At 40.7% G+C, this 23822-nt stretch overlaps 2 protein-coding genes across 4 annotated transcripts in view; one reads left to right on the forward strand and one right to left on the reverse strand.

The window, feature by feature from the left end:
• The window catches only part of ASB3 (ankyrin repeat and SOCS box containing 3), a 30704-nt gene extending 6903 nt beyond the window's left edge, over window positions 1-23801 (reverse strand). Inside the window, exons 1-9 of one of the 3 annotated variants that reach the window (XM_084284648.1) lie at window positions 23776-23801; window positions 15371-15641; window positions 8013-8198; window positions 5584-5796; window positions 5107-5265; window positions 3179-3291; window positions 2497-2632; window positions 1886-2063; window positions 244-441 (exon numbers count right to left, since the gene is read on the reverse strand). In XM_084284648.1, the coding sequence (XP_084140774.1) occupies window positions 244-441; window positions 1886-2063; window positions 2497-2632; window positions 3179-3291; window positions 5107-5265; window positions 5584-5779 (980 nt within the window). In that variant the 5' untranslated portion in view covers window positions 5780-5796; window positions 8013-8198; window positions 15371-15641; window positions 23776-23801. Of the gene's footprint in view, window positions 1-243; window positions 442-1885; window positions 2064-2496; window positions 2633-3178; window positions 3292-5106; window positions 5266-5583; window positions 5797-6419; window positions 6552-8012; window positions 8199-15370; window positions 15642-19125; window positions 19239-23775 lie in introns of those variants that run through there. The other 2 variants (XM_084284649.1, XM_084284650.1) reach the window with 2 other exon arrangements.
• CHAC2 (ChaC glutathione specific gamma-glutamylcyclotransferase 2) lies at window positions 6739-19144 on the forward strand. Its single transcript, XM_084284653.1, has 3 exons — window positions 6739-6886; window positions 14538-14573; window positions 17903-19144. Exons 1-3 carry the CDS (start codon window positions 6752-6754, stop codon window positions 18284-18286), a joined length of 555 nt encoding a protein of 184 aa, XP_084140779.1. The 5' UTR covers window positions 6739-6751; the 3' UTR covers window positions 18287-19144.
• Window positions 23802-23822: the final 21 nt, after the last annotated feature.

Here is a 23822-nt window from a genome sequence, read left to right on the forward strand (position 1 = left end):
CAGTTATGTTCTACAGGAATCCCCTTCAAAGACCAAGCTTTCCCTAGGAAGCCTTCAACAACAGCTCCACACACCATCTTTGTACTTACGGTTTAATTCTGCCAGCTCACGAGCTGGAAGAAAAAGGGCAGGGAAACCCCACATATTAAAAAAAAAAAAAAAAAAAAAAAAAAAAAAAAAAAAAAGTTAAATAGAAGACCAGCAGAGTTATGAATAATTTCAGAATAGAATAGTTATACTTACTTTTTTTGGAAAACCATACACATGGGTGATCTGCAGTCGAAGCTAAGGCACTCCTGAGCATCTGGACTGTAGCCTTCTTTAAGTAACATTTCCAAACATTCTTTATTACCTCCATACACTGCTGAATACACAGGGCTCACTTTGCCTTTTTCTTTGTCGCAAATCCGGTCAGTAATTGGTATTAACATCTCTAGTATACTGCAAATATTTAAAAAACACTATTTAATTGCATGACCTTATGCAATGATTACATTTCAAACGTATGGTTATTTTTCATATGGTCATTACAACTCAAGAAAAAAACCCTACCTGTTTTTTCACTGCTTAGTTTGCTTTAAAGAACCATTGTCATTTCATACCCACACCCACAGCGTGCTTCTGCTTGGATTTGCACTGATGATAGGCAGAAAAAACTGCACTGCCACGTACAGACTTAGGTGCCTCTAAAATCTTGTATTCCGTTATTCGAAGGAGGCTAGCAATACGTATGTTTTAATTCAAATGAGAGACATATTTCCTATTTTCCAAGGATCCTTTTTACAGCAATAGGGTACCTCTGGTGCACATTTAAAACTAGACTCCTATGAAGCCTGGAAGTGAACTCAATATGCAAGTTGCAAATAAAACGAGTATTTCCTTCTGTTCGACAACACTCACTGAGACACTGAAGCAGACGAATCAGTCTATTTCACCCTCCACATCCTTCCCAGCTAATGAGAATTACAGGGTAAACACCAGTTCCTTTGCTACGAGAATTTATTGATGCTGCTCAGACTGCCAGTTACGTAGTGCTGCAACAGCTATGAATGCAGCATTTGATTTGAAGACATTCCTAACGTTGACATTTTTGCCAACCCATCTTCTGTTTCTACTAAAATGAAGAAAAAGCAGCTCAGTATCTAAGCACAGTCTGTCCTCCTCATCAATTTGAGAAGAGGCATCGATTTGACACCCAAAGTTCAATGACAGCTCAGTTCATGAACCTCTGCTGTCAACAGTTAAGATCAAGCACCTACTGAGAGACCTGCAGTTAGCATCATCATTAGTACAAGTAAGTGATGTCACGCACGTGCAACCATGGGCTTCCTGACAAATGCTTTTCTGCAATGGCCCATAACTCCAGAAATTTCTTTCCACTCTTGGTTTTCAGCTGTGAAAGTGACTTATTTCATCAGAATCGAGCAAAGCTAGAATAAGAAGGACTGAAGGAACTGTTTTGTTGGCTTTCAGTTTCTCCCTGGTTCAGCTAATTCATTATTTGCATAAAATTACTTCACAGACACAACTGTAATTCTAATTAAGAGCTGTTCAAGTTGTGAATGAATCATATGCTACTGTTCTTTACATTTTAAGATGCAAAAATAACACGGCCACTAACTAAATCAGTATCCGATTCAGGACTGTGGAAACCCTTCTAAAGAGTTACTCAGTTATGGATCAGACCCCGATCAGAAGGTGACTTCAAAACAGTTGATCACTTCACTGGGACTACTAACAGCCATTTAAAATATGAAAAGATTAAGAAATCCTAAACTACAAATCAGCTTGAAAACTCATTTATCTTCCTTTTAGAGCTGAACATCCTCTTTGTTGGTTAAGCTTTTAACACCAGAATGCTTTGAATGTATTTTTGACCACCTACTTTTTATGGCCCATTTCAGCTGCTGCGTGAATAGGTAACTGCCAGTTGTCCTCGTTGCAGTAGAGGTTTGGATCTGCCCCTTTTGACAGTAACAGCTCCACACACTTTGCATGGCCCTCCTGCGCAGCGATCAGTAGTGGAGTGGCTCTGTCTTTGGCCTGACAGTTGATGTCTGCGCCTGACAAATCCAACACTTGAGATTACTCAACACAAAACAAGCAAGTTACTCACTTAATTTTGGCTATACATGCACTTAGACACATGAAACTTGTTCAATATCTGGATGAAACTACTGCTGATGCTTTGTGACCAGAGAGAGGATGTCATCAAAACAGTGCTAATGTAGTGCTATTGAAGGTGTTCTGAAACCCTGATGATCCTTACTTTTTTCATAGTTCTGTTATTTCCTACTATCATTTCATGAAAACAACATCAAATTCCTAAATCAGCTTTTTAGTAATTAAGGTAGTTTTGCATACCTAACTAACTACATCTAGATTACATTATTTAAATGTGAAGTTATGAATTGTAAAAGTGGAACTAAAATTGTATCTGATGACAGGCTGATGCAAGCTTAAAAACAATAAAGACAAACAAAAGACTGCAATTACCATGGGATACAAGCACTCTTAAGCTCTCCAGCTTTCCATACTGAGCAGCAACAAACAAAGGCGTAATTCCGAAGTCGTCCTTACACTCAATGCTTGCCCCTTTCTCCAGGAGTATTTTAATTATTTCAGTGTATCCCTGAAATAAATATTTTTATTCTTAACAACAAGAAAAGATCTGGAATTTACATAATCTGCTCCCCCCCCCCCTTCTAAACAGAAATCAGAAAAAATGCAATATATTCTAGAGGTATACTGCAAAATTAATGTTGGAAAAAAATAAATTATTTATTTTTTCACTTTTGTTCATTTACCTAATACAAATGGAAATTAAATTAGTTTATAGAGCCACTGAGCTAATATATTTCCATGCTAGAAACACATCTTATATCTCAGGGATCAGGAAATACTAAATGGAATTCTTTCTCAGAAAAAATCTTGTAACAGATACAGTCAGTGAGCTTGTAACTGCTTGAAATATTTGTAATAGTTAAATAATTACTGCTTCCCAACATCATGTAGTTTCATCATACCATATCAGATACACTCTTCTGTACATTGCATGTACATGACTGTTAGGGTAGGTTAGGAAAGAAAATCATCTGATAAAAAGGCAAAAAATATACAAACTACCACTCAGAATACACCAGTTACACGGAAATGGTATGATACACTTACAGGTTACCTGAAAAGCAGCTTGGTGCAAAGAATTCCACCCAGACCAGGAATGAGGTCCTTCAACATTTGCTCCATGTTGGAGCAGAAGCTTTACAACCTCTACATGTCCGTTTTCAACAGCTTCAAACAAAAGAGTAAAACAACCAAAAAAAAATCTCCTTATTAAGTTAAAGAACTCATTGAAAATCTCAGATGCTCTCAACACTAAATTCCTGACACAATAATCCTAATTCTTTTATAAGTGTATTTGCTTACTTGCCTTTTACATTTAAACTGCAAAAACACAGATGCAGAGAATGGAAATTCAGTCACAAAAGGTCCAGTTAGATGTGTTAAAATCCCACCCCCATTGCACTAATACGCACAACAAAAGCAAGTTTCTCTCCTGTGAATCTGAGACAATTCTGCAGCTGGCTGCTAACTGTGCGACAGTTGCTGTGGCCTCCTGAACTTAGGAAGCCCACTGCTATGTCCCAGCAACTTCCTCCAAACTCAAACTTGTTACAGAAAAAAAAGTTTAAAACTGTGGTTTAACATCTATATAAACTTCATTTATAAATTGTACATTTAGTTTATATAAGTATATTCGTAGACAAAGCCTCCTTCAGTATCCTGACTCATCCTTGTATTTCTGCCACCACCAATTCTGCCAAGACACACTTCTCATGTATCAGGGAGTGCTTGATACGGTGATAAATCACCTGTGAATCATCACTATTTTTCAAATATTCATGCACATGCTTGCAAAATGGGTGCCTCTGGCTTGCAGTACTCAGTGTCCAACACTGAGCTGTGCCGTAGCCCTATTCTGCACTCTGGATACCTGGCCATGAACTTTTTCTGTTTTGAAAATCCCTTGGCTACACAACCCCAGGACCGTTCCTTGGTCCAGTCTCATCTATGTAAGCACTTAGGCATACTGTACCTCTATCCAGTGTGCCTTTAATGAAGATTTCCCCACAAGTGCTGTCTGCTACAGATTCTTTTAAATAAATAACCTATTTAGTTGTTTAAAAATTAAGTGTCAACAGACTTGTAGGTAAAAGTTAACGTGGCAATCACAGTGTTTGTAAAACAACAAGCATATTTAATTCGATAATTAGTATTCTGAGGATTCACTATAGAAGTCTTAAGCATTTAAAGATGTAAACAAAAACTATAGAAGATATTAAACTAAGGAACCTTAGTTGTTAAACTACCAAATGAAAATCAGAGAAATTGTTTTAGCGATTTTACATGTCCTATTACAAGAAGTTAATATGCCTGGAACTTTATTTATTAGACAAGTGATGTGCTTAGAAAAAAATACTTTCATTCTGCATAAACCTTGTTTACCACCATAACACCCCACAGCCACCACAGCAAACCCTATTGTATTTTAACATCATTCACGTACTGTTTGAGGTGTATGAACATGGAATTGAATTTATATTTAGTTAAACATGGTGTAGAACTTACTATTTTCCTTTGCTCAGTAAAAAAATAACTTGCCAATCAATACAAAAGGTGTAAATATCCCTTCCAGTTTTGGTTTATGTACATTAGAAAGACAGACATAAGAAAAATAACTTATTTGTCTAAGTAGTATCTTAGCAGTAATACACATGAAGCATCCATGAATTAGAGATCAAATGCATGAGCCTTCAGGAAGATCTGAAGAACTACTGCCTCTTTCTGAACAGTAAGATCTTCATCGTTAACATTATCTCCTCAGATCAGATAAGTGAAATTAATGGAGAGTGAAGGAGGGAAAGAAGGGGCAGAGCATTCAGCTTTGAAGCTGAAAGTAATAGCTAGACCTACTCCACCTCCGAGCACAAAGCATAGCATTTAGGCTACAAAAATATGAAACATGATAGAGAATAAACTCTGGAATATACCACAACTTCTCCCCACATATCAGTCAGTCTAAGATTTCACAGAAGCATGCATCACCTAGGAAGAGCGCGGTGGTTGCCTCAGTGGTAACTTCATCAGCATCAACTCCAGCTTCTAGAAGAACACCGACATTTTCCAAAGAGCCACAGCGTGCAGAAAGGTGCAGTGCACCCATGCCTTCAAACGTCTTTGAATTTATGTAGTTGTCAGATGGAGCTACAGATTGTAACAATAAATTGCAATAAATTGCAAAACACAGTTCTTAAAATAATTTAAAATAACTTAAAATAACTGAGTTATTGGAGATGGGAGGCCTGCAGCATGTCCATGAATGTGCTGATGGACTCCTTCAAACAGCATCATCAGTTATTGCTGCCCAAAGCAATATATGATAATAATATACCTACCTTGGACTGAAAAGGTAAAGTAAAACCAGTTGTCATTCACAGGCTACAACATGGCCACTTTACTATAGTCAATGTCTACGAAACAAATTTACAAATTTGAGCTATTCCATGTATTTTTTTTCCTTACCTGCATCAATTAGCAGCCTCAGACATTCACTGGAATTGTGAGCTGCTGCTTCATGGATTGGCATCCACCCCCTGTTATCTGGGACATCAAGACTGTACCCCTGTTTAATCAGTTTCCTCAGCATTTTAACATTTCCTTCTCTTGCTGCGAGTCCCACAGTGGAACACCGATCAGAATACGCCTCTGTGAAATCCATCCTTTGTTAGATGAGGTCTGCAGTAGGAAGGGGAAGACGACAAGGAGAAAAAAAAAAAAAAAAGTGGTTGTTAGTACAAGACGTACACAGATTGCAGCAGAGGTAGCTTTCAACACAGGGCCAGAAGCACCCTGAATGAACGAGAAAGCAGAGCCTTAGTGCAGCAACCCTTGAGGAAGAAATCTTGGCATTTCAAGCCACTCGGGTTAGGAACCCAGATACAGATGGGAACCATCATAGGAACCATGCCAACCCACAACAAAAAAAAAAAGACTTGAAACACCTTCATGCAGATTTACTCCTCTACCTCCTTCCTGTCCTAAAAAGAAACGAAAAACAACTCAAAAAGACTACACGATTTTACAATTTTAAGACACGCTATGAAGCCAAATTAACTTAAAATAAAAAGTAATTTCTAGACCTACTCCACCTCCGAGCACAAAGCATAGCACTTAGGCCACAAAACATGGTCGAGAACAAACTCTGCAATACACCGCAACTTTTCCCCACGCGTCAGTCAGCCTGAGATCTGACAGAAGCACGCACCCCCTAGGAAGAGGTGGCGCTAGGAACCCCTAGGACCCATGAGGGACCCACGAGGGACCCACGAGGGACCCACGAGGGACCCCCCCCGCGTTACCCTGGGCTGCCTGCTGCCTTCTCAGCCGCTTCCCAAGCGCCTGGTGCCGGCCTCCAGCCCCCAGCCCGGAGCACCTGAGGCCTCCCCGCTTCCTCCCAGCGGGGCCGCTGCCTGAGGCGCGTTTGCGAGCCCGGCGCCCCGCGGGGCAGGGAGGGGGTGAGGGCACAGGGAGGGGTCCCCGTTCGCCACCGGCCCCGCGGAGGCGGTGCTGTGGGGGCCGGGCTCCCCCCGGTGCCGTCCCCTCCGTGCCCGCCCCGCTCGCAGCGCGCAGGCCCCGCGGCCGGCCCGGCCCGGCCCCGCCCGCAGTCGGGGCAGCGCGGCGGGCGGCGGCCATGTGGGTGTTCGGCTACGGCTCCCTCATCTGGAAGGTGGACTTCCCCTTCGAGGAGAAGATGGTGGGGCGCATCCTGGGCTACAGCCGCCGCTTCTGGCAGGGCAGCACCGACCACCGCGGCGTGCCGGGCAAGGTGAGGCGGCGGCGGGCCGGGCCGGGCTGGGGAGCGGCCACACCGGGCTCGGCACGGCTCCCCGGGGCAGGGAGCCTTCTCCTCACCTGGGCAGCACCTGCTGCCTGCCGGGGGCAGACACTCCGGGCATCCCCTGTCAGCCACCCGGGCTCAATAACCCCACTTTGACCTTTTTGTTTTGTTTTGTTTTGTTTTCTACTTTGAAAGTCCGAGGGTTCATTTCCTCCTGGATTCTCTGCTGTCAATGAAAAAAAACTTCTAATGAACTTCTGACAGGGAAATGATAACAAAAATAACCATCTTTCCTTTTTAATAGGGGAAAAATAACTGTGCTGCTCACTCATTTATACAGACGTGGATCAAAATATTCTAAATATTTAAAATACTGCACGCTGTGGGTGCCTGGCTTTGGGCAGAAAGGCTGCTTGGTAAGTGAGGGCCAGACCCATGCACCTGAGTATGCATGCACCTTGCGGTTGTTTTTCAGCTTTCTTTCTTTTTTACTGAAAGAAGCTTATTTACTGGTCAGAAAAACTACGAAAAACCTAAAAATCCAGCAGCAGCCACTTCCAATTTCATTGGAACATAGGTATTTTTTAGCCACTGGCACGAGAATAATAGTTTTTCTCTGCTGTGGGAGCCTGTATCACCCTCCCCATACAGGGGCTATCGCCCTCATATAATTCTAAATGGCTCGACAAATGCTAAAGAAACAATAGGTTACAGAACCACCCAGCGGGTTAGATGAATGCCTTTGATGTGGCAGGACTGTGTTATTTACAGCTGCAGATGCTGCTCACGGCTGAGTCATCAGAAATGCAAACTGATCATATATGTACAGAAACTGATACTTGGGTTCAGCTCTCCAACAATTTACCTACTTTGAATGTTGGTTTTGTATAGTGTAAACTTGTTTTCCTGATGCTTGCTAAAGCAGCTGTCAGACCCGGTGACTCCACTCTAAAGCTGGAATGTAATTTCGGAAGAGCACCCCCAGCAAGGGCATAAGGATTCTTTTTATAAATAAACCAGCATGCTACGTGTAGCATGGGAAAAGTTTTCATTTAGTCTCAACTAGCACTAATAACTGCATCAGAGACCACAGAGTAGCTTGCACAGTACTTACCAGCACAAAGTCACTCTGAGTAAGCGTTCCTCCAGCTGCACGTGGCTGGATAAGAGGGGATGCTGGCAGGACAGCCCAGTGCTTTCTCAGTAGGAACCCTGATTCCTCACTCACCAGTCATCCCTCTTCAAACTGTGTTTATGTGAGCACTGTGACATTTCTATTCCTTTACTGAATTCGGAAGTCCTGAAAAAAACATGCAAAATATTGTTCAGGTGGGGCGTAAGAGTGGCTGATCCATAAGCCTCCTGAACTTGGGAAGCCAGGCTTTAAAGCAATATTTTTACATCCGTAGAGAAAGTCCTCTCTTTGCGCTTCAGAAAGTAACGAAACCCTCACAGGCCAGTTCTTCCTTTCTGCAGATATCGTTGGAGACCCCACCGTATTACCTTCTTTTGGGCTAGCTGAAATTCAGGGGATACCCAGAGTGTGTTTGTGCAAATTTGGAAAGTCTTGCAAAATGGCCATGCCAGGTTACTATCAACTAGCACAACCTTTGTTCCAGGAAGCTTAATTCTTTGAATTTCTGCCCCAGTCCAGGTCATGCCCAGAACCATCATCTGCAGGCATACAGAGCCTTAAAACAAACAAACAAAAAGCAACAGTGCCCATGCACTGGTCTATTTCTGTTTAGAAACAGTGCATTATTATTTATGCAAACTGGTTAATACGTTTTATTTTTGTTTACAGAAACACTTAGCATTAACAAATACACTTTTTTTCTCAGAATCAACAAGTTAATGCCTTCTTGCATTGCTGCAGTCCATGAATTGTTGCTGTTACTTCCAAGGCAAAGAAGCTGCCTCAGTGAATGCTGAGAAGCACACCGTGGAGACTTCCCATTTAACCAGGCCAAATAATCGCCGCTATAAAACCATTAAAACCTCTGTGACATCGGAGATGACGTCTCTTGTGGGTGAACTACAAGTGAAATTGGTCCTTCAGTACTAATGCGTTTTAAAGAACAGCACTGAAATTCTAGCCAGCAAGTTAAAAAAGGCCCTCCTGAAAACACGAGTTGCTACAACATTCCACGGTCAGCGCAACAAAAACATACAGAGCACTTTTACATACAATGGCTGCAAGCTTTTAGTGCAAAACTCAGTTGACCCTGTACTCGTACTTTGAACTGCTCAACTTATATTGTAGTAAGAAGGTTAACTAGTTATAAAGTGATGTTTCATCGTGGTGCCATATTTTGTAGTTTACAGGATGATAAATTGGAAAAAAGTTTTTAAGATCAGAGTGCAGAAAAAAAAAAGGATTTTGTTTTTCAAAATATTCCTGAATTTATGCATTAGCTCTACTTAAAATGAAGATTTTTGTTGGATTACTCCAAGCATTACTTTAAAGCTGCTTGAATCTTATCAGGCAATAACAGTGTTCCCTGAAAAAAAAGAGCCATTGGCTTAGAAGGACCTGAATAAGAAAGAAAGGTTGTTTGCATAAATGGCAAATTCAAATTTCTTACTCCAAGCTTTAGAAAAAATGGCAACAGAAATACAGTCCTGCCTGATTCACGTAAAACCTCTCAGACTAGAATGAGGGGGAAATTGTGGATTTTTAAATACAACATAACCAAAGCATAACTTAGTATTTTCACTCCAAAAAAATAAGGTTCAAAGCTTCCAAAACCTCATCTAGTAAGGCCAGCTTTCTTACCTGTGCATTGCTGGTTTTGGTCACCTGTTGGACTTTTCAGTGTTTCCAAATCTCCTAAAGTGTGATTCCTGCATAATCACTTTCTATATTCAACTTTTTTCTTTTTTTTTTTTTCTTTTTTTTTTTGGGGGGGAGGGAGAGAAGAGAGTGGTGTTAAAAACATCACCAACATTACTTTTCTCTTTTTCCAATAACAAAGCAGAGAGCTCATACTATGATGATAATCCCAGCTCCTTTTCTGAAATAACCAGCTTTTCATATTCACAAACTGTATTTTTAGTGTTCATTGTCTGAGATTCTCAACGTAACAGTTCTGTTTTTCTTCCAGCAGTATCAGAATAATCTACAGTTCCCTAGGCTACTAATTTTATACTTTAAAAATACTGAATTCTTGTTATGCTCCAGTTCCCTAAAACATTCCCAGGTTTCAAGATTTGCTAAAATTATTCAGACCTCCTCAACTAATATAAAATGTGGGGGCATAATCTCACCCAGATGCATTAATCTGAACTATTACAACGTTCAGCAGCTGTCTGAAGAGCCTGGAGATGTGTGTGCCCATAGACCCTGTTTTTTTTTCAAGGCTGTTCTGTGCAAGGCAACAAGAGCCATGTGCAGTGCTGAGGTGGGACTGCATGCTTCAGTTCTGCCCTTTTCCTCGTGTGAGTCAAATTCTGCATCCGTCTGCTGTAAACCATAGGAACAGCACTGAAGTGCAAATACATGTAAGGGCTGAAGTGTGAAACCACTGTTAGCACAATATGGTTCCAACCACACTGAGAGCTTTCTGCAGCCAAACAGCAGAGTTTGCTGGGTTCTCCTTGTAATCCCCTTCCCATTTGCTGTAGCTGCTCCCCAGCTTTGCTGCCCAGTGCAGTGGCAGCTCTGCCATGTGGCCTGTCGGTGTATATCTGGATCTGCTAGAGACTCTGTAGCTAAACTTTGGATGTGCTTTGGGAAAAACAACAACAACAACAAAAAACACTAAGGAAACTTGATGACATGATTAATTTCACTCCTGCTGTCTGCTTTTAACCCCTATGGGACTCCCACATGTGCACTCTGACATGGGGTTACCAAGTTTATACAGAATAATTCAGCTTACAGTTAAATCAAGATGATGAAGGGCTTTTAGTTTGTTAAATGTGAAATGGAGAAAAGAAGTCCCATCAGGAAACTGTCCAAATAAGATTTGCTGTGAAGGTGTTACAGGATCCTGCTAGCCTCTGCATTTCTCTACTGTCTGTTCCGGGGCAGTGAAAATCCAGGATTGCCAGCCTTTGAAAATCAACCCCAGCTCCACTGGATGTCCCCAGCAAGGGGCCTAGGGGAGGACAGACAGACAGCTCCTGTTACGCTATCACTAGGCGCAGGAAAATGAAGCACAAAAAGCTCCTCTTTGTTTAAATAATCTTGTTCTTTAAGGAAACCATTTAAAATTATTATATTCCTACTTACTAGCAAACTTTTATTCCCCTTTCTGAAAATTTTTTAAGAGGTAATCAAACTAAAATAATTTCTAACGTAATGTTCCCTCTTATTCCACCTTATTTTCACACCCAGATGCCAAAACTAATTGATTCAGTAAATGTTCAAATTTTTTCAATCAGTAAATGTTCAGTAGTTTTAATACCTGAACACTTTATGGTATCACTGAAAACAATCTAGCATAGCCATGGAAGATCTTACTTCAGTTTCATAGGACACATCAGCTAGATCTAAGGAACTGCAGGCTGCACAGAACTGAAAGGAATTCCTCAAAGACACCTGATTTAGGAGGTCATTCAGGTTTGCCCTTGGCAGTACTCCTTGGACACAACAGAAATCATTTTGGTTTATATTATATAGCCAGTCATTTACAGATACATGACTTTCTTTACTTAGCTGGCATGGATAATACCTGTGGTTCCGTAATAGTGTTTGGTTTAGGCAGTTCCGTGCAAGACAGACTCTACAATCCAATAAAACAAATATCCTGGCCTTATGTAGACAAACAGATTGTTCTTTCATCACACAGCCAATTTGAAGATGACCTACTCAGTACTTCACTGCTTTCAGAACTTTTAACTTTACTGTTTCAGTATTTTACATTTATTAGTTAGGCTTCAGATACAGGCATTGCTGTTAATACAGAGAAAGCGGTTTCACACCACAAAACGTCTCTTTAATCTACCATTTACAAATTCTTAGTGACCACTATGGAAAAGACAAGTTAGAGAAGTGTTAACAACTATGGAAGAAGCTGATGGCCATATAGAAAACTAAGCCATATTCTGTATTATCTGTCAGAGCTCAGAAGCTAACTCAGTGTCATTATGGATGGTTTTATTATTTTTATTCTTGTAAAGACAGCTTTTCTCATATGTTGCTTCATTAGAAAATGAATAACTGGGGGGAGGGTGATTAGCACACGAGCCAATAAGCACACCTGTACCTTGACAATTTTGTGGAGTACCAGATACTCTGTCTTGGAATGATTATGGCACAGCTGGATGACAGAAATGTGTGTGAGTGTGCGGAGAGGATCAATCGTCCCAGCCAGAGAAAAGTTACTTCTGTATGAAGAGAAATAAACCCTTCAGTTTGGCAGATAAAAAAAAGCAGTAGTGAGAGTTGCATTGTAAAAGAGTGAATGTATAGAGAAAGTGGATGGACAGCAAGAATCAGCTATTTTTCCTAGCATCAGAATGAGAAATACTTAAAATTATCAGGAAAGAAGGCTCAAGGAAAAGAGAGCAAACAAAACTAATAAAATACGTATTTAAATCGCTGAACTCACTGCCATGAGATTTGGCAGAGACTATATAAAAGGTGTTAAAATAAACTGGGCAAATGAGTGGAAAAGTGATATTGTGGTAGCTAAGACAGTAAGACAGGTATAGCTGTGACTGACAGGAGAAAGTATTGTGGATGAACTGCTTCTGTTTGTGCTAATACCCATGCATGCATTTATACCCACCAGCAGCTTCTTACATAAATGATTGTGTGCATGTGTTTCTTTAACAGCATCAGGTGCTTAGGAGAAGAGCCTAAAACAGAGAGTGTGACAGACCATGGGTCTTTATCTCAGTATGGCAGTTTTGGTAGCGTTTGTTCCCAGTTTGTTAAACCTAAAACATTTAGTAAAACATTTGATCATCAGAATTTCCCGTCTATTAAAAGAGAGAACACCTAGACCGAGTTCAGCGTTCTTGTCTGAACGAGACTCCTTAAGACGCACTCTCTAAATAAACAGTCTGTGACATATTTAGCCTAACTCAAGGTGAACCCTTCAGTACTATTATTAGTGCAGTGTGTTAACCAGCTTCCTTTGAGATTAAAAACTGAATGACAGCAAAACAGCTCCAGGTAATTTATTGATTGAGACTGTTTTCAAACAGACTAAGATGAACAGGTGCATTTCCTATGTCATGCTTTTTATAAAGAAACACCTCAGTTATCTTGCTTAATTGTATAGAGCTGTGGTATAGAACTGATTCCTCAATGTTCTCAAATAGAAATCATTTTAGTACTTTCTTAGTTTTGTTGCCTTATTTTATCAATCAGACCAGAAACAAATGGCTGAAGCTGGGTGAAGAGTGGCATGAGAATGAAAAAATGCAGCACCTCAGAGCTTATAAATAAACAGCCTTTAAGATTATAAAAGATCCAACATTGAATAAATAGTATCTATAGTTGATAGTATCAGTTAAGTGTTCTGTAAAAACTAAATTTCATATTTGTTTGTTATGAAAAGAAAGTATGGCTTTCCAAAGGCTTAATGTAGGCGAAGACCCATGTTATTACTGTGTGAGAGAGACAAATACAGGTATAGACTAAGCAAACAGAAAAGCACTGATATGTCGATGAATCTACTACAGATGAGTCAGAAAAAGACCGAAATGATGTAGTAGTAGAAGAGTGAAAGCTAGCTAAAACTAAGTGAAAGGCATGCATCCACGTACACTGAGTTCAGGTTATCTTTGTAGCTCCTAAGAAAATTAATTTCTGTCCTAGACTACAATTGAATGAATGGCAATGTCTCTGCTTTCCCTTACAAGGAATCAAAGACACTTGTACACTAATCTGATGCCAAAATCAGCAATTTTACACTACAGATGTAGTAGTTTCCTCACAGTGTTCTATGTTTATATTTTTAAATGCTGTTATGTAGTAGTTGGTCTCGGTGATCCTTGTGGGTCCCTCCCAATGCAGGATATTCTATGATTCTCCAGGTCATGCAAAAAAAATCATTAATTATCTTTTCTGTATTTACAAACTGACTTCCTACTCTTCCTGCAAGAGGTAGCTCATAGGAAAAAGAAGCCATTCTAAAGGTATCCTCCCTCTGTCCAGTAAGACAGAAGGAGCTGGGAGGGGGAAAAGAGGAAAAAACCAGTCTTCTGTACAAAAACCTTTTTTTTTTTTTTTTTTTTTCAACTTTGAGTTACCCAGTACTAACGTAAAGAGTTTTATCTTACTAAAAACCCCTAGCAGATTTCTTTGCTGTATGTTTTCAAAAACATCTAATTTGCAGGGTGCTTTTAAACCTAGGAGTTGCCATGTGTCACGGTGTATAATTAACATTTTCTAAAATCCAGTTAGTGCAAGCCAAACCAGAAATGGTAGTACCTTGCTTAGGGTATGCAAGCTGGATTTCGATGTTACATTCTTTTCCATGCCTGTGTATAGACTTTTTGTGTACAAGTGAGAAGGTTTACCTTGTTGTCATTATAGAGAAAAAAATACAGCACAGTACTGAGAAGAAGCAACATGACTGAGGAAGGTGCATTCAACATAGTTTTGCTTTAATTAATTGTTGTCATCATTGATTTACAATGAAAGCTTCTTACTGAACTAACAATGATTTTCTTTTAATTTTAGCCTGGAAGAGTTGTGACTCTGGTTGAAGACCCTGAGGTACAGTACTCCTGTCTCTGTAGTGTACAGACTGTCCTATTGTGTTCCCAGCCTGTGTAGTAAGTCTCTATTAATTTTGTTTCTCTACAACCCAATAATTGAGTTATCTTTACTGCAATGAAACGTTCTCTCAAAATTCCTTGGAGCTACACCAATGACTATTCATTATTTCAAATAAATCCATCAGTCTAAACTAAGCAACTGGAAGTAGTTTTGGTCTATTATTATGAAAGGTAAATTTTCAAGTATTGTCATGACGAGTCACTTCAGCTATCCAGCTACAAAACACAGAGTTTTACTTTTGGCGTGTTTACAGCGCTGAAGACACACTGATATTAGACATTAGGTGTTGTGTTAGAACCACAATCTTAGCCTCCCAAAATAAAAACTGAAACACACCAAGATAATACTAATGTTAAAAAGGAGATGTCTTTGCCTTATTTTTTGCTACACGGATAAAATGCTTAAGGAATTAAATGCCACAACCCTGCATTTAGTTTCTACGTAACGTGAAATTAGCTCCTGCGTAGGACAAAAAGACCTTTGGCCTGGGTCTACTGTTCTTGCTCATCTTTCAACTTGTTACTTAGGTCTCACTTAGAAAAGCACAAGGGAAATGTCTGGGTTGTGAGAGGGAGGAGAGGTGAAATCAGGCCTACACTTTCAGTCCTTGAAGTTGTAGGAAAACTAAGATTTTTCTGCCTTTACCCAGTCCTAATTCTGTTTGATAATAATGAACCTATCTTTACAACTACATGCTACTACAGCTACTACATTAATTTAGGGCTCTTACCCACCAGAGAGCTCTTGGTTGGACGGCTCACCAGCCAGGACAGGACTCATGAGGCTGGGAAGCCCTGGGAGATGATTTGGTGGTAGATCTCGGGTGCAGGTGCTCCCCCAGTCTCTGCAGACCCTCAGTGCAGCAGAGCCGCTGTGTTCGGCGCCTTGCTGTGATGGTCGTGTCCGTCCAGCTGCTTGACACTTGAAGGGAGTGCGTCCCTGCAGGTACTGCTGCCTCCAGAGCAGGTGGGGAGCAGGGCTGGAGCAAGGCCACACAACGCAAGGCTGGAAGACAGGGAGATGGGTATTTTGGCAGTGGTTCGTTTTTATTTACAGTAGCTTATCTGTACGGTTCTGATAATGTTGTCTTATCAACCTATGCCCCGAAATAGCAGCCACAGATAGAGGTAAGTTTAACTGTAATCGTAAAGTTCATCTGTTTGTGCAGTTAGCAAAACCAGCAGAATGCAATGCACTGTCTCTCATTGTGATTTTCTGTACCTTTCTAGTAAGAGGTTTTTTCACGTTGCTGTACTGCTGGGTACCATTATGTTACACAGACTCCTATATAAACAAAGAATGGTTATGTTTGTTGTCACTCAGTTTCTATTGTTAAGCAAACTTACTTGTTGCCATAGAAACTTTTTTCCCCTTAGCAAACCAGTTTTGTTTGTTTGGTGTTTTTTTTTTTTTGTTGTTGTTGTTTTTTTTTTTTCCCTTTTCTCCAGAATCTGGTACAGCCAGATAATCACACCTCACCCATAAACGTCGAGTGACAAGTAATGTCCTTTAATTCCAGTAACCCATTCTGCAGCTTCGGAAGGTATCCTTATGCTGCCCGCACCTCAGCAGCCTGCAGCCGTTGTGTCCCCTGCCCTGAGCACTGCGGTGCCAGCAGAAGCAGCGCTTTCTGTCATTGGCACTGCCAGCCCCCAGCTCAGTGCCAGCCGTGCATCCTTTTTCACTGGCAATAGGCACAGCACGGTTTGGAAGCGTCTAGCTTGGAGAGTTAGTTTAATTTGCTCCGTCTGCATTTCTGCACCAATTAAAGAGGAAACCACACGAGAAGGAACAACTGTACGCTTGTCAGATTTCCGGGTTTTAATTTTTCATCTGAAATAGGGATCCCCTACACTGAAACCAAAATGAATGAACGAGCAGCATTTGCCTGCTTCAACCGAATGTTCCGCAGCCCCTGTCCCCACCACACCTGCAGAGATTTTCCTACCCACAAGGTCCATCTACGTGGCAGACCTAAGTCCAGCACATAGCACGTGCAGAAGGGACCCCTGCAGACAGCTGGAGCAAACCCACACCACAAGCAGCCGAGGGGAAGCAAGGACCACTTTTTGTACTCCCCAGGGCTACTCCTGGCCGCAGCACATGTAATGGTGTGGCCATCCACGGAGGGTGCCATAGGAAATGCCTCCTCTGCATCTTTTCTTAATGAAATGCCTTTGACCTGCTTGTTAAAGTCAAACTGCCAAATTCAGCTCTCATTAACAAACGTCACCATCCCACCATTATTATGACTAAATACCAAGGTCTTATTTTAAGGAAAAAAAAATAATAATTGTTTTGTCATCGTTACTGTAGCACTGTTTTGTGTACCCGCTTCACTGCAGGAAGAGCCCACATTTGATGTTGGCAGTAGACAAAACAGATTATCACATAGTTTAAAGCAGCATTCATAAAAAACAATATGTAGCCTGTAAAGGATAACAGACCGTAACCATTTGCCTATGCTATTTAAACAAAGCAAATCAAACAAAAGCCAACAACATCCTGTTAATCTGTCCCTACTCAGATCTCACTCATCTGCCCATACAAAACTCTGTAAGGGAGTATAACTAACTCACAGCACAGTTAAATGCTTTCGCAGAGATTTTATCCATGAGGATGATGAAGAAATAATCAGATTTACTAAGACAGCGATGAAATTAATCCAGCAGTGTTTGCTGAGGAGCTGGTATGCCCCAGTTGCGCAAACTGAAGGTTTATTCCAGCATTTTCTTCTCAGGTTCAGTATTAGCACAGTAGCATCACCACCCTCCTCCTGCCAAATGTGTGTGACAGAAGTGACACCCACATCCTTAAAAGTGAAAACGTAACTAAACAGAGACAAGACTTGGTCAAAATTACTTCGAATTTGGTACTCTTTACAATTTTCATTTCCACTCTGCGATCTTTGTGAGGTCAGGAAGACACTTCGTGTCCTTCCTACCAGCTCTTTCAGTCTTCAGAAGCCCACGAAGGCTATTCACTATTTCAAATTTAACTGCAACAAGAAATTGTTTCATAAGAACGGCCTCGGCATCAGGAAGAGGATCAATCTGCATAATTGCTATTTTGATCTTAGATTTCCTAAATAAAACAGCCCTTTTAATATGGGACTGCTTAGAAGAACAGTTTAGAAATAGTTATAAGACTGAAAATGGAAGATAAAGTGTGAAGAAAGTCTTACCAAAATAAAACAGAAATACATTAATTTCTGAGCATGCTTTTAAACTCCACTTGGGTTTTTCTTTTCTTATGTCCTTCAACAGGGGTGTGTATGGGGTGTTGCTTACAGATTGCCAGCTGGACAAGAATGTGAAGTCAAGGCATACCTAGACTTCAGAGAGAAAGGAGGCTACAGGACTACAACTGTCGTTTTCTACCCAAAAGACTCGTCAATAAAACCATTTGATGTATTACTGTACATCGGAACTCGCGATAACCCTAACTACCTTGGTCCCGCACCTCTAGAAGAGATCGCCGAACAGATCATTAATGCGGTTGGTCCCAGTGGAAGAAACACAGAATACCTGTTTGAACTCGCTGACTCTATGAGAAACCTCGTACCAGAAGACGTGGATGAACACCTCTTCTCCTTGGAGAAACTAGTAAAGGAACTATTGGAGAAGCATCAAAGCGTAAATTGCCTATAGAATAACTTCTTTCTTTTAATGATCTTGCTTCATCTTCAGAGGAATGGTTTCATTGCACAATGGCTATATGACTTGGAGGCATGTTTCTCTGTACTATGCTATCTTATTTATTTTAATATTGCGTTCAAAAGAGTAGTTAGTCATTAAAACATACGGTTTTAAAAATCATTCTTTTGGGAGTCTGTAGAAAGGGGAGCAGGGGAAGTGCTTTAGGTTTGAATTTGGTATATTGTTTTCTTTTTATCCAAGGATTACATCTTTCTTTACAGAAGTCTCAAGAGAACCACTTACGCCTCTCTATTATTTCAGGTTAAAAAAAAAAATCTTTTAAGTATTTTTAGGTGAAAATCTGCATTCAGATACAACTCCCATTGATTCAAGTGATGTTTTTTTCAGATTCAAGACCGGCATGGAGCTCAGTGCAGCTAAACAGATGAATGTTAAGTAGGTATTGTAAACTGCATAGTAAATGCATAGTAGGAAACTTCTATCAGCATTCAAGTTCATCGAAATTAAGTTGTTCCACTGCATTAGTGATCTTACCCTGCATGTTTGTCCTTAAGACATAGAGGATAAACTGTCAGTGTCACAAAAATAGTCCTTTCCTTTGGCTCATTGTGTCAAGCCCCTGAAAAACAAAGTGCTGGGGTACTCCGACACAAACAAGCCGTACCATATTAGTGCCTCATTTTATTTTTCAAGATTAAAAAATAAAAATAAAGTGTTAAAATTAACTAAGAGTATGACTTGAAGCCACGATGCAGCAAGAACGTTCAGAAACTCTCAGCTTTGTTATTTGCCTTTAGATGCTGTTGTAACCCAATTTTGTAGAAACTTACCAGTCTGTGATGATAGATTCTAAGCCAGTGATGTTCAAGCAGTGTTTCAGGGATTCACAGACAAAAGGTCATTAAGAAAGGAACCCTCTTTTCAGCCAGCTGACGTGTTTTATGGACTTCTAGCCAAAAAAAGTTGGAAAGCCACCACTTTAGGCTAATAGCCTTACTTTATGCAAAATAGGCAAATGGAGTTTCCGTCCGAACAAGGACTTGTCTTGCTTCTCAGAATTTTAAGTTATTTTTGTTAACTTTCAAAGTGTACTTTTTTAATGTTAATATAGGAAAGGTCCTGTTTCAAATACCATGTAGCATCTTATTTTCTCATGCAGGGAATGTATATATGTTCAGTAGGCATTTGGAAGCCTATATTTTTCATCAGTACTTGCAAAACCAGTATGTTTCTACTATACAGGTTGTCCATTTTCCTTCTTTGCATTTTCCTGTTTTATATTTGTAATTCCTGGAAAATACTAGGGTTATCAGCATAACAAGCTGCTGTTACTTTTCTTGGCCACCTACAAAAGCAAAAAAGAACATTAATAAATGTTAGTGGGAAACATTTGAAAAAGGCACCCAGATGAGTAGATTGTAGGATATTAAATCCAAAATTAAATTCCAGATAATAAGATTACTTCAAATATTTAGCCAAGAAAGCTGTTGTTGTTTTCTGTTTTGTTTTGTTTTTTTAAATACCAGTTTACAACTTTAGCATGCTTCTGGCATCACTCAGGCATACATTTATTGAGGAAAGAAAAAAACAGTTTACTGGTTTTTAGAAGCTACTGTTTAGTGGTTGAATACCACTCTTAAAAAAAAAACATGTAATAGGGTCTCACTTGATGGACTACTGTAACTTGCAGAAACAAATCCTCTAATTATATTAGCAAAACAATCCCATGTACTGAGGCCCCATTGTTCCATTAGTACACGAGTTACTTGCAAACTGATGGAATAAATATCCTTCAGAGGTCTTGATTCTCCACTGCACTGTACTGGTTTAAGATCGATATAACTGAGTGGAAAAGCAACCTCGGCTAATTCAGCTGTACAGCGGGACAGAAGTCTGATGGGGACGTCCAGGTGTCTGTCCATCACAACAACCATTCAGATGCCTGAAGATGGAATTAAACATTTGAGCGAGTGACTTCGCACACCAGACTACCAGTGATAGCCACATCAGCACTGATCAGCATGCACCGTTATGCAAGCATTATTCCCCCTGACGTAGAATAACTCCCCAGTGTTGTGGGATACTGGACTATTACTGAAAATGTTATGTATGAGTTATTTCAAGAATATTTAAGTGTTCCTCCCGCAACAAAGCCAGACAAAAAGAAGAACCAAACGGCACTTTTCTTGTGCTTGCCTCAGATAGAAGCAAGCTTTAGTGAAGTTCAAACACATGAGATGGCATGTTGACTCCACACATTTTTTTAATTATTTCCCCAAAGGCTTATCTGTGTTCCTTAAAACAAGGCAGGGGTTGCATACACTCAATAATGATCCAAAAACATCAGCGATGATTCTCTCTTTAAAAGTAAATTTAAGCACTGTGTTGGGGCATTGTGATTATGTATGGCTCTACAGTTTGTATCTTGACTTATATTCAGGACACTGTTGGTTCATTTGCTTTCCAGATTCATAAAACTTGCAATAATATCTGTAATGATACATTCCAGTTTGTACATACAACTTCAATACAATAAAAATGCATCACATTTATTAACTGTGTTGGAGAAAGAAATTTCCATTTTTTCTCAATTTAAAGAGTATCCAATAATAGGATGGACATCCCTGTGTATCTTAATTCTATCTTGTTACAAAATGATATTAGATCTAATGATGAGAAATGATATACATGAACTAGCTACCATTATGAAGTCTTAAACTGTCCCAACGCAAGCAATTAATTAAAGCACCAGAAATACACACTTTATCTTCCTCTACGGGATCTAAGCCATGACCCTTCACACAGCTTCAGTCACCCACAAAAGCCCAGTATACTTTCAGATGTTACTCACAAAAAAAAAAAATAAAATACACACTTATTGTACACCACATGCCTTTTTTCCCTCTACTTGTTAAAACTAAATCTGAATTTGTGACAAAATGATAGAGATTTTAGATAGGGCTTAGTAATACAAACACACAGTAAGTGACCTCTAAACTTGTTTCCACAAGTCTGAACATTTCAGGCAATTCTGCTGAAAGCACAGGAAAAAGCATACTTTTTTTTGTTCAAAATACCTTGCATAACTGATCCCTTACATGCAAAATACCCCACCTTTTGAACACCACTTACTCCTAAAGCTGAAGCAAGACGTTTACAAAACTAGTTGCAACATCTTCCTTCAGTATTATATTACTATTTTATTTTATATCATTGTTTCCTGAAGTTCACCAGGTTACTAGATTAACTCAGATTTGCATCCCTTCCCATCTTTTACTTCTAGTATGTATCTGGATACAGATTCTGTTCAAACTACAGAGCTGAGAATGTTGAAAAAAAAAATACTACAGCTCCCCCATCAGACCAGACCTATTTCTCCATGTCTGTTCTGCTTAACAAAGATTAAAAAATAAATAAATAAATAGGTGATTTTCCAGTGTTCAGCCAAGCTGCTGACAGGAAGAGGGGATGTTGGCTGTCTACACTGGCAGACACTGGGACAGCAAATCACCAACAGAGCCCTGTATCTTGACTTCCCACTATCCATGAATATGTTTTTTGTAAGATTAGAAACTGATTTTCAAGTAATTAGGCTTCTCTAGAAGGCTTCTGCAAATGGCTTGACCCTCATTTTAACTACCAACCACAGTACAGCTCTAATTATTCTAACTTCGCATTCCCTCAGGATTCTTATACTAAGGTCATTTCCTTGCTCCTCCACGGCTTTGTTCAAGGAACTTCCATTCAGTTGTTGCCCTCTCTTATCTCAGAGCCTTGCCTGCATCTGTCTAGTCTTTTGCAGCTTAGGTCTTCCCTCCTGGCATTGTGCTCTTGTTGTACATAAACTGGAAGAAGAGTTCTTTTCCCAGCACAGCTCTGGCACATGTTTAACAGGAAAAAAAAATAAAAATACAGCCTTAATCAATCAAACAAAAATATGTTAGCAAAGCTCAGAAGTATTGACTAGGCCTGTGACAGCTGTTCAGTAAAGATTTGAGCTACTTTACCTATATTATTTCCATCTGGAAATTGTTCTTCTAATCAGGACAAAAATCAACCAAGGGCATACAAACCATTTATTTAAGCTGTGTAAACAAACTCAGCTTGTTTTGCTGTGTAAACACGGATGTACATACATACATCAAGCTGCTGGCAAACATGAAGAAATTCCTGGAACAAACCATCTGAAACCAATCCACCTGAACTGACCACACACCATCCAGTTAGCTTTCTCCACTGCCACTGAGATTTTTGCTGGCATCATTTCCTTCCTTTGCCTTCACACTCCTAGCACCAGCCACATACTAGTTTACTTCTCTCATTAAAGATTTCAGCCCCCATCCTGCTAGTTTGAGTTTATTAAGAATCGCTATACACTGCCAAAACATTCCCATTACCCTCATACTACATCCCGATCGCAAAGCAGACAGGAAATTGCCCCACATTTCTCCTCCTCAAGTCTCCATTTCAGTCCAGCCATTTCTCAACTTACAGTTTGTTCTTAATTGAAGATAAAAGGTGTGGTGGTTTTACTCGGGTGGGCAGCCGAGCTCCACCACAACCGCTCTCTCACCCCCCCCCTTATATTTACTTGAACACAAATTTGTGTTCCTTATTTCTTTGTGCCTTCCAGGTCTACTCTACACCATAGAAGTTGTGCTGGTATTACTCTAAAAATCTGGGAAAACAAACAAACAAACAAACAGGAAAACCTAACAGAGTTGAGCCCGCTGTGCACTTTGTAAGGCAGGGTGAACATCAGTGATGCCGCTCTGGCAAGGCACACGCATTGCTCCATGTAAAAGCTTCGCCAAGCTGTGCTGGATGCCCAGGAGGGTCTTGTTGAGCATGCTGAAGGCTTTTACACCTTCTGGGATATGAATCAACGCTTGAGTAAATTCCTACTATAGTAAAATTGGGTATGTGGGTGAAACTATCAGGTACTTGAGGTGGAAAATAAAGTGTATCTGGTCCACGTCCCTGCAATGGAGATGGAAATCTTAAATGAAAAGTAACTTGTAGCCATTCCTGACCCAATTATAACCCCTTACAAAAAAACGATTATATATTAAACTTCTGGGCTCGCTCTGCCCGTGGCAGCACGCTCACACAGCGGTGCTGGGTTTGCTGTCCCGACAGCCAGGACAGGGCCCTCGTTAGGCCTCGCTGCAGGCAGCAGCTCGTCCCAGCAAGGCGCCCGCTGCTCGGGCAGGACGGCTACAAGGAGGCAGGCTTTGCCAGCAGCCCGCAGTACGAGACACCCGGATTAACCGCGGCACCCCCTGAAACCTCAGCTTTTTGCAGCCGGCTGCGCACCAGCGCACAGCAGCGCGGAGGGGCAGAAGCCAGGGCTTCGCCACAGCCCCACGGCACAGCGGGGTGAGGGCGAGCCAGCCACAGCTCCTTGCACCTCCCCGTCAGGTACCAGCAGGAGAAGGAGCCCCCCCAGCCCCAGCCCCGGGCCCAGCCTCGGCACTTACCGCCGCCCGCCCCGGATGTCGGTGCGGGGCCGCCCCGCCCCGCAGCC

The sequence above is a fragment of the Netta rufina genome, assembly GCF_964035555.1.
Source record: "Netta rufina genome assembly, chromosome: 3".
NCBI classification, from domain to species: Eukaryota; Metazoa; Chordata; class Aves; order Anseriformes; family Anatidae; genus Netta; species Netta rufina.